At 44.2% G+C, this 11,436-nt stretch overlaps 2 protein-coding genes across 2 annotated transcripts in view; both read left to right on the top strand.

Moving 5' to 3' along the window:
* Window positions 1-1,722, top strand: part of LOC102485087 (carcinoembryonic antigen-related cell adhesion molecule 8-like) — a 19,062-nt gene extending 17,340 nt beyond the window's left edge. The window contains exon 7 of the mRNA XM_027767170.1: window positions 1,635-1,722. Coding sequence (XP_027622971.1) covers window positions 1,635-1,722 — 88 coding nt within the window. The remainder of the gene's footprint in view (window positions 1-1,634) is intronic.
* Window positions 1,723-5,218: 3,496 nt separating this feature from the next.
* CEACAM20 (CEA cell adhesion molecule 20) overlaps window positions 5,219-11,436 on the top strand; it is a 78,263-nt gene continuing 72,045 nt past the window's right edge. The window contains exons 1-3 of the mRNA XM_006142145.3: window positions 5,219-5,276; window positions 5,446-5,545; window positions 6,352-6,717. Of these exons, the coding sequence (XP_006142207.1) occupies window positions 5,482-5,545; window positions 6,352-6,717 (430 nt within the window). The 5' untranslated portion in view covers window positions 5,219-5,276; window positions 5,446-5,481. The remainder of the gene's footprint in view (window positions 5,277-5,445; window positions 5,546-6,351; window positions 6,718-11,436) is intronic.

The following is an 11,436-nucleotide window of genomic DNA, read 5'->3' as shown; positions in this document are numbered from 1 at the left end:
GGGAGGAGAGTGGGAGATGGCAGAGGGTAAGAGATAGGGAATCAAGGATGGATGGGGGGGAAAAGCAAAACATACAGAAAACAAGAAATGGAAGATTATTTGCTGACAATAACATGTTTGTTGATGTGCTTGATTGAGACAATATACAGTGTACTCTGGATGGAAAATCTCATTTTGTATGCTGTAATGATGTACAGTGAATGAATGCAAATAAATAAATTGAAACATAAAAAAAAAAGACTGTAATACTCATTTGGTAAGAGCACACACAAACAAAAATACACACATTAAACCCAGTGGAATGGTTGCATGTGGCAAGAAATGGATTTAGAAAAAAACAGGTACACAGGCCCAGCAAGTGGCATGGTGGTTAAGGCACTGGACACTCCCAGAAGGCCAACCACAGTTTGAGTCCTGAACCTGGTGGTTTGCTTTCTCACTTTCTCTCTGTGTGTGTGTGTCTTTCTCTGCTCAAATTAAAATGAATGAATGAGTGAAGAAAATTAAATAAATAATTCTTTAAAAAAATTTAAAAAACCAGATAAACTAGAATCAATAAGATGATGACAGTGTGCCATAAACAGTAGCGTATGAATAAACTGTGACTTTTCCTGAGATCCAAACTTGCCAAAAAACACTAGGACCTTGAGTTCCCCATGACCCCAGTTTCTACTCTGAGCTCTGGAGGCTTTCAAAGAGGTAGGTGGAAATTCCTAAAACTTGGGACTCTCCTTCATTCCTAACTCCTTCAGAATCAGATCCGCCATCCAGCAGGTGCTTGATAAGGGTAGGCCTCACCAGACCCTGCTTCAGGGTTAAAGTGTGACCATTGTCAAATGTGTGAGCCTCTCTGAAAGAGGGGGAATTCCTGTGCTGCTATGCAGCAGCTCCCTGACGTCATCGCCTCACCCAGAAATTCCTTCCTTACTTATTTCAGCTGTTTCAAATTTCAGAGACCAAGCTGTTGCAAAAACAACTGATCCCTCCCTGAGCGTACTGGGTATACACCTGCATGCCTGAGATCTGAGCTGGCAGGAACTGGGGGTGGCTCGTGGCATGAGGATCCTGTTGGGGGTATGGTCTCTATGTCTCTCTCCATCTGTCTCTCTCTTTCATGAAATAAATAAATAAACTTAAAAAAGAAAAGAAACTTTATGCATCTTCAACCATGGGACTGTTGCTTACAATCTTTTTTCCACCTGTGGAAGGGATTCCATTCAGCTGTATTAAATGAAAACTAAACATATTAGTGGTTTAGTTGACATAGGAGCATAGTTATTTTATGTAAAATGTGTTGTGGCTAGTTTGTTTGCAAAAGTGGCCCTGATTCTCCACTCTCTGTACCCAGGCCCCTCTTCGTGTGAGTTTATAGCTTCTCCCATCAAGAGGTGGAGCATGTTTTCCTGCCCTCTTGAATCTTGGCTGGCCTCATACCTGCCTGGCAGCCTTAGAAAACCAGGGACCAAGGTCATTTCAGTGTCCCTTCAGCAGGGTGCTTTCCTTGTCTAGCTCAGGTCTTTGGACTCTGAAGGTAAAAACTGCTGAGATGAAGAATCTGAGGCAGAGACGAAGCCACTTTTATGTTTTATCTTGTTATCGCTCATTCTGATAAGCTCGTGTGCCCATCCTTCAAGGCTGTCCAACATCAGTCCTTCTGCGCTGGGCTGCGTGAACCTGACAAAAATTAACCCAGAGGCCAGGTTGGTGCCAACAGCCCTGTGACCCCTCAGGGGACTAGCACTGCAGCCTGGTATCTCGGGTGGCAGAGGGGACCTCTGGAATGAGCAGAAGCTGCCCCGCCCACCCAGGGCACAGGCCGCACTCCTTGTCAGCAAACGCAGAGCCACGCTGCTCCTTCTGGCCGAAGCGGTGCTGGGGCTGGGCAGCGGTTGTTGCAGAGCCTGGAGGAGCCTGTAGAATTGGTGAGACCCTGCCTGGTGCCAGTGGATCAGGAGCTTCCTCTATAATGCATAGAGATCAGGGCTTTAAAGAATTAAAGCTTTGGGGCCAGCAGGTGGCATAATAGCTGAGGCACTAGACTCTCACATGATCGACCATGGTTCGAGCCCCAGACCCAGTGACTTAAAACTCATGCTGGGCACATGTGCGCACTTGCCCCAAATCCTGAGAGAACAATGGAGGAGAAAGGATGGTGGCATGGCCATCCCCCCTGGGGGATCATTTCTCACTTTCCCTTTCTCTGTCTCTCTCTGGTGATCACACTCACCCTATGGCAAAAAGCTAAAAATAAATAATAACAATATTTAAAGTTTTAAGGACTGAAGAAGGATCAGGTGGCCGTCTAACCTCTCCACAACTCTACACTTAACACTGAATTTATACCTTTTCTAAAATACCAATTTTGTTTCTCCAATTCAGCTGCAAGCATTGTTTACTCAATATATCATCGTGTGTAGTTGGACTTGGATCAATCTTACGCAGTTGGAATTCCATACACTAAGAATATTAGTGTTGGCCGACTTAGCATGAAAGTCTGCCAAAGCATTTACTTGGTATTCAGTTCATTCTTGCTCTGCGTGGTGTTGGGTTAGCCGTTTTACAAACTCAACCTCTTTCTTTATTCGAATTCTAGTCATTCTTACCTAGTCCAATGGTATCATCTTTACATTATAAGAAACCTGTGCTTAACGAAGTCCTCTCCTCAAAGACGAAACACTTTAGGCCTGTACTTGCGACAGCTTTCAGAAAAGCACCAGAGCACAGAACGAACCATCTGTGAATGACAAGACTTAAAGCGGCCACGGCTAAAAATCCGACGAGAGTTCCTTACAGTAATGAGCAAACGACAAGGAATTTGTTTGCTTCATTGCATACAACGATTTTTTCTTTTTTATTCTTTATTCTTTTAAGTCTCTGTGCAGGTGCACTTGCCAAAGAGAGAGAAATACAGAGAGAAGGAACGTGAAAACTCGCCCCCCCTAGGGCGAATGGCCACACTGCAATCCTTTCTCCTCTATTCTCCTCTTGGGATTTTAAGCATGTATACACATGGGCCCAACATGATTTTCTTTTCTTTCTTTCTTTTTTCTTTCTTTTTTTCTTTTTTTTGAGATTTTTGCTCTAGAGCATGTGTACTTGCTGGAAAGACAGAAAGAGAAAGTGAGAAATCACCCCCTAGGGGGAATGGCCACGCCAAATCCCTTCTCCTCCATTCTTCTCTTGGGATTTTTTGGCACAAATGCGCACATGCGCCCAGCATGAGTTTCAAGCCTCCAGGTCTGGGAACTCAAACCATGGTCGGCCATGTGGGAGTTCAGCCCCTTAACCACTACCCCACCTGCTGGCCCATGCATACACTGTTTTAAGATGTTAGCTAGAATTATGACTGACCCATTCTATCAGGACTACTAGAGTTCTAAGACTTTCATACATTTCTAAAACATAAAACATTTGCTAAAACATGTTAATAAAAATTCATACAAATATAACTGAAAGAAGTTTTAGCACTTATTATTGTTCAACCATGCTTTCCTTATATAATTGAGCAAATTTGCCCAGTTTGTTTAAGATATCCTTTTTTCATAAGAAGAGGTATCATTTTGAGAAGTTCTAAGGGCCCACATGGAAAAATGCTAAAATTAACTTGGGTCAATAAAAAGATTGAATTTAGAATTTAACTTTGGGAAGTTCATCAGGAATATCAAAAAGTTAGAACCCTTGATCAAATTAGAATCACAGGTCACCATGAACAATAGTTCACAATTGCATGAGTCCATTTCTTAAAATAATCTCTTTCACATGCACCCACAGACACACACACACACAGACACACACACACACACACACACACACACACACATACTCGTATGGCCAATAGGGTAACTTGGTTGGTTCTGCTTCTCTGGAGAACAGAACACAAGTTACTTCCATTTTACTTTCTACCAGAAACAATGCTCCTATAATTATCACAGAAGTAAATATTTGTATGTATCTGCAATGATTGTAGTTTTTTTTTTTTTTTTTTTTTTTTTTTTTTTATTTTAATTTTCTTTTTTTTTTTTTTTTTTTTTTTTTTTTGCTATCAGACCTGTGGGCTCTCTGGGGAGAGAGAGAAAAAGAGAGCAAGAGGAAAAGTGAGAAATCACTCCCGGGGAGGATGGCCACACTGCAATCCCTTTCCTCCATCCTCCCCTCGGGATTTTGGGCATGCACATACACACGCCCGGCATGATTTTCTAGCTGCTGGGTCTGGGACTTGAAATGCACAGTCAGCCATGAGGGATCCAGCGTCTTAACCTCTACGCCATCTGCTGGCCCTCTATAATGATTGTTTTATTTATATATGTACATTTCATGATAGAGTGTGTGTGTGCATGGGAGAGAGAAAGAGAGAGAAGCACCTTCTTAGGTCTGGTCACACCGCGATGCCCTTCCTCCTGCTTGTAGCCCATTGGATCTTGGGCACTTGTGAGTGTCTCTGGCATGTTTCAAGCTGACAGGGCTGAGGTTTGGAACATGGCAACCATGTGGGAAACAGCTTCTCTTGAGCAGCAGGGCACACCTCTGCAGCACGGCGCTGGCTCTTTAATGATTGTCTTAATGAAGACAGAAGGATTGTGGGGTCAAGGAGTACACACGCTGTATGCCTTTTGACACAGCTTGGCAAATTGCTCTCCCAATGGACGCTCGCTCTCTCCTTGCTGACACGAGTTGTTATTTAAACCTTCTAGCTCAGTGGTCGTTGAATTTATTTTCCTTTGTTTGCCCCCTCCTGTTCAAATAATACGTACTTGTCCATTCTCTCCGCATCCTATTTCGCTTCCCAAACTGCCCACAGCCTTAGAAAACCAGGGACCAAGGTCACGTCAGTGTCCCCTCAGCAGGGTGCTTTCCTTGTCTAGCTCAGGTCTTTGGACTCTGAAGGTAAAAACTGCTGAGATGAAGAATCTGAGGCAGAGACGAAGCCACTTTTATGTTTTATCTTGTTATCGCTCATTCTGATAAGCTCGTGTGCCCATCCTTCAAGGCTGTCCAACATCAGTCCTTCTGCGCTGGGCTGCGTGAACCTGACAAAAATTAACTTAGAGGCCAGGCTGGTGCCAACAGCCCTGTGATCCCTCAGGGGACTAGCACTGCAGCCTGGTATCTCGGGTGGCAGAGGGGACCTCTGGAATGAGCAGAAGCTGCCCCGCCCACCCAGGGCACAGGCCGCACTCCTTGTCAGCAAACGCAGAGCCACGCTGCTCCTTCTGGACAAAGCGGTGCTGGGGCTGGGCAGCTGGTCGTTGCAGAGCCCGGAGGAGCCTGTAGAATTGGTGAGACCCTGCCTGGTGCCAGTGGATCCTGCTCCAACCATCAGTGGGGAAACTGGGGCGAATAAGAGTGGGATGCAGGGGACAGCATTAACGGACCCTCTTTGGGGAGAACGGAAATGTAGAACTCGCAGCGGGAGGGGCTTCTCAGATACTTTTGACCTTTCTCTAGGCCTGGACTCCACCTGGGAGGAGGCAGAAGAACAGCATGGCTGTCCCCTGGGAGGGTCCCTGCAGAGGCGGCGGGCTTTGGAAATGGCTCTGTCTCACAGGTAACAGCCACCTGATGACAGTTTCTGATTTTCTTCCCCACTGATGTCTCTCACCTGGACTGTTGTCGTCACCTCCTTACGTGGCGTCCTCTGCTTCTACCTCGCCCGGGGTCATCCATGCAGCCGCACAGTTTCTGGAAGTGCTGTTTGTGTTAACTGCAATGTGGACAGCAGTCCACTCTGGGGAGCTGAGTTCATTGGCAACTCTGCCTTTGGACTCCAAAAATCAATTCACTCTGCATCTGGAAGGATCATTTCAGAAGGCACATCACGTTACTCCTTAACCCAGAAGTGTCCAGGAGTCCTCCATTCTCTCGGAAGTATCCAAGTCCTTACAAAGCTCTCCAAGCGCCTCCATGAGTTGTTCCCAACCTGGGCTAATACTGCTCCCTAGTGGGCATTTGGGAATTTGTTGAGATGCTCTTTGGTTCTATTGCCTGGGGGACCTGGGGGAGCTGGTAGAGTGGGGAGGACCAGGAGTGCTAAACTGCTCGCAGTGCACAGGGCGTGTCCATGTTATAAATAGCTGTCATGCCCAAAGTGCCAACAGCACCACTGCAGTCTGCCCCCTTGTCTGGAAGTAGATCTCTTACCTCTCTCTTTCCTGTCACTCAGCTCAAGCTAACACTGATCTCCCTGTTTGTTGTTCCCTTGGAAACAACCACCTCACTCCTGCCACAGGCTTCCGTGCGTGCTCGACCCTCTCCTTTTGTCCGACCCTTCTGAGTGAGAATCTAACGGAGCTAATTCTCGCGCTGACCGCTGCTAAGTGACCCCATGATGGTGCATCTTGCTTTCTCCCTCAGCCTCCTTCCTGAGCTTCTGCAGCAAACCCATGTCTGCCCAGCTGACCATCACGTCCATCCCTCCCCGAGCTATCGAGGGGGACAACGTCACCCTGTCTGTCCAGGGGATCCCTCAGAATCTCCTCTCCTACAACTGGTTCCGAGGAGCAACCATTGATCAGGTTAACCGGATTGTGAATTTCAAATTCACCGACCATGCCCACACTCCAGGACCAGCTCACACTGGCAGGGAAACGGGCAGTGCCAGTGGCTCCCTGAGCATCACCGATGTGCGGAGGTCGGATGACGGCATCTACACCCTGCAGCTCATCTCCTTCGATGGGAACGGAAACACTAACCGTCATCATGCTGTGCTACTTGTCTCTGGTAAGGACGACTCTCAGGTAATGGTGGGAGGCTCGCTGGGGGCCTAAGTAATAATAATGTGATAATAATAAGTGTTGTCAGTGTACCAAGTACTGTTCTGTACCCTTTGCAGCTAGAATGTCATGGGCCCCTCAGTATAACTTCTTAGGTTCAATTCATGAACTGAGGCTCAGGGAAACATAACAACTTAGCTAATTACACCCATGGAGCTGGGGGTTGAAACTAGTTTCTGCTTAACCCTAATCCATGCTCTTGAGTACTACATTAGAGAGTTATTACCCTTAGGTATTTAAATATTTTCGCTCCCCTCCCTTTATTAATATAACACATGCTCACGGTATCCTTTTTCTCAGCAATGATTCTCTATCATCCCTAAAAGAATCCTTTTACATAATTATCACATAAAACCTTTGTATAATATATACAATCTAGAAAGAGTTCCTACAAATCAATAAGAAAAAAGTGAAATTCTTATGGGACCAGTGGCATAGTGGTTATGTTGTTGGACTTCTACGTGGCCAACTGCTGTCTGAGTCCCAGACCCAGCATCTTGAAACTCACGCTGGGTGCATGTGCATATGTGCTCAAAATTCCAGGAGGAGAATGCAGGAGAGGGGATTGTGGTGTGGCCATCCCCCTGAGGGGAGTGATTTTTCACTTTCTGCCTGTCTCTTTCTGTCTCTCCAGCAAGCACACACACACACCCTATAGCAAAATAAAGAAAGAAAGAAAGAAAAGAAAAAGAAAAGAAAACAAACAAAAGCCTCATAAACTAATAAATAAAATACTTCAACAGAAAAAAAGAGAAAGATTTGGATAATTAACTTATAGAGGAAGGAATTTAAATAGTCAATAATGATATAAAAAGGTGTTCAGATGATGGATAACTTAGGCCAGAGATAGATAAATAGACAGAACAACGGATAGAAGAAAGAGAGAGGAGAAAAGGAAGAAAAGGGGAAGAGGAAGAGGATGAAGAAAAAAAAAGGATTTCTGAACCTAAGTAAACTCATACTTTAATGACATTTTCCATGAACTTTTTGAAGTTCCCCACATATACCACATTTTCTTTACCCATTCATCTGTTGATGGACACTTAGGTTGATTCCATATCTCGACTATTGTAAACAGCACTGCATTATGTCTGGCAGTGCAGATATCATCTTGATGTATTGATTATGATGGGTCTTGGTGTGGGTTTGGGGAGTTTATTTTGTTTGGGTGTATTTTTGCTACATAACAAATTACTGCACCATTGGAGGCTTACAACGCTACGCATGTCAGAAGTTCAGGCGGGGCCAACTGAGTTCTCTACTTGAAGTCTCAGGCCAAAGTCAAGATGTGATGTGAGTTGGCTGGGGTTAATCTGGAGGTTCTGGGACAGGATCTACTTCCAAGCACATTCAGGTTTGTGGCAGAATTGAGTTCCTCACAGTTGGAGGCCTGAGGTCTCTGCTCCCTGCCAGCTGGGGTCGCTCTCAGCTCCTGCGGTTACTCTGTGACTCTTGCACGTTGCACCCTCCACCTTCAGAGCTGCAGCAGTGCATTGAATCCATGTGCTTTGAATCTCTGTCCTCCTCATCTGTCACCAGCTGAGGAAATTGCTCTGCTTTTAAAGGGCTCACCTGGGGCTAGCAGATGGCATAACAGTTACATCAGTGGACTTCCACAAGATAGACTGTGGTTCAAGTCCTGAACCCAGTGGCTTGAAAATCATGCTGAGTGTGTGTGCATGTGTGTCCAAGATCCCATGAGGAGATTGGAGGAGAAGAGATGGCAGCATGGCCATCCTCATGTGCCCTGAGGTAAAAGTCCTCTTGAAAAAAATAAATAAATCAAAGTGAAGGGGCTCACCTAATGGGGTCTGGCCCACCCAGATACTCTCTGTATATTAAGATCAACTGACTTGGGACTTTACAGCAGGAAACATCCCTTTTAAATAGCACTTAGATTGCTATTTGAATGATCAGGAACAGGAACCTTGGGGACCCATCTGCAGAATTCTCACTGCCACACTGGAATTGGAGTTGGCTCAGCTTCTTGAATCTGTAGATGTCATTTATCAAATTTGGGGGATTTCAATCATTACACTCTTTTTTTTTTTTCAATCATTACACTCTTCCTCCTTTCCCTCTGGAACTCTGATGACATAGATGAAGGCCCTTCTGTGACAGTCCCACAGGTCCCCAAAGGTCTGTTTGATGTTTTGTTTTTAGCCCAGATCGTGTTTTCATTCTCATAGTCTTTTTCTTTCTTTCTTTCTTTTCTTTTTTTTTTTTTGAAATTTCAGTTATTGTACTTTTCTGTTCTAAAATATTCATTTGTTTCTCCTTCATCTGTGGTAGTTCTTTGCTGAAGTTCTTCTATTTTTTCACTTATTTCAAGCATGTTTATAATTGCTCATTGAAAGAATTTTTTATTATGACTGCTTTAAAAATCTTTGTTGGATAATTCTAATATCTATGTAGTGGATTCTGATCATTTTACATAGTCTCAGAATACATTTTGAACATAAAATGGGCTTTCTCATACCAGAATAAGACTTAGTCACTCTTGGGACCAGCAGTTAGCGTAACGGCTATGTTGCTGGACTTCCATGTAGTCAACTGCAATTCAAGTCCCGGACCCCGTGGCTTAAACTCATGCCGGACACGTGTGTGTGCGTGCCCAAGATCCCAAGAGGAGAATGGAGGAGAAGGGATTGTGGCATGGCCATCCCCCCGGGGGGGATTTCTCGATTTCTCACTTTCTGTCTCTCTGTCTGTCTCTGTCTGTCTGGTGAGCGCATGTGCCCTATAGCAAAAAAAACAAAAAAAAACTCTCAAAAAAAAAAAAAAAAAGACTTAGTCACTCTTGACACAGTTTCTAGTTCTCTAACTTCCCCTCATTCCTTCTTGTGGTTAATCCAGCTCACTGCCTCAAACCACCGTCGTCTGCGGATTACCTCCCTCTGAACAACTATGTACGAACTGCTTGGCTTACCCCACTTAGCCCATATCCTGAATAGGCTCTTCAGAGATGTCACAATGACTGCCTCTCAGTCACAATGTGGATCCGTGAAACTCCTTGCTCTAAATCCACCAATTAGAACTTCCTGCAGGAAACAGCCTAGGTAATGCCCGGGGGGACCCCAATAAAGCTGTATCCCACAGGCCCTTTGCTTTCTGTTTCTTGCTTTCCATCCTCTGGTTGAGTGTACTTGTCCCAGACAGCTCCGTCTTTCCCATTGGTCCTGGGAGGCATGCTGTGGTCTTCTGTCTGACTCTGTAGTAATAAACTGTTTCTGCTATCTCACGTATTTCATTGTGCCGCCTCCTCATGTCTACCTGACGGACACACCCAGACCCAGCTAACTTCCTGATTAGGGCTCTTAGAAAGTGACACTCTTAGTAATTATAAATAATACAGGTCAGGCACTACAAGGGTGTCTATCAGGATAATCTAATTTTTTTTTTAAATTGTTAACATTAAAAAAAATTAAAATAGAATAGTAGGACCTGCCCCATGGCCTAGTGATTAAGGGAGACAGATCCAAATATGCCTAACCGTGCAGTTCAAATCCTGGCCCTAGTGGTTGAAAACACACCATATGTGTGTGTAGGTGCGACCAAATTCCAACAGGAGGGAGAAATGGAGGAGAAGGAATTACACCATGACCGCATAGGGCTGCTTTCCCCTTTCCCTTTCGTTTGGCCTCTCTTTCTCTCTTTGGAGAACCAAGCTCCTGAGCCCTCTGGCAAAATAGGATAAAAAAGAAATATAATTGTATAATATCTATGGGGTACAAATGCTTTTTTTTTTGTATGAGAATGCAATGTTATTGATCAAATCAGTGCACTTAGTTGTCCATCATCTTAATTATTTATCATTACTTCTGTTTGGGGACATTCAAAGTTCTTATTTTTAATTACTCTCAGATATATAGAAAGTTGTTACTAACTACATTCACTCTACGGTGTTTTTATAATACTGGAAATTGTTCATCTTATCTATCTGTCATTTTGTTTTTGTTAACCAATATCCCTTTATCTTTCCCTCCCCCCATCCTTCCCATCTTATAGAGTCATTCTTCAATCCTCTTTCTTTTTTAAAATTTCACTTTATTTTCGTTTTTATTTAACATTCATTCACTGTATATCATTGCAGCATACAAAACGGGTTTTCCTATCCAGAATACACTGTACATTGGCTCAGTCAAGGATGTTACCATACATGTTATCATCAAGAAAGAATTTTCCATTTCTTGTTTCTTATATATTTTGCTTCTTTTTTTCTTTTCTTTTTTTTGCCTTGATTCTCTCACCCTCTGCCATTTCCCTCCTCCCACACTGTCTCTGGTCTCTACAATTGCTTTCGATGCTTTATTATTATTTTTCGCACTTTTTATTGATTCACAAAAGATCTTAATTAATCTAAATACTTTCAATAGCAAGCGCAGCTGGTATAAACATATCTATGAACACGTGTCTGACTTTAGGCATAAAACTCAGTAAGTAGAACAAATATACTATAAAGCAGCACCTAACTGAGGCTATATAGCCTACTGTGGTCATTCAATAGGTGTGTGGGGTTTTTTTAATGCACTTTTTTTTTAATTTCAAGAAAAGCAGGCCCCGCGCCAAGGCTGCGACTGGCGGCGGGACCTGCGCGGGGCCCCGCGCCAAGGCGGCTGCGGGAGGCGGGCCCTGCGCCAAGGTGGTGGCAGGTGCCGCCGCCCTT

The sequence above is a fragment of the Tupaia chinensis genome, unplaced genomic scaffold (genome assembly GCF_000334495.1).
Source record: "Tupaia chinensis unplaced genomic scaffold, TupChi_1.0 Scaffold000067_1, whole genome shotgun sequence".
Lineage (NCBI taxonomy): Eukaryota > Metazoa > Chordata > Mammalia > Scandentia > Tupaiidae > Tupaia > Tupaia belangeri.
This window is presented reverse-complemented; position numbering and strand designations above follow the sequence as displayed.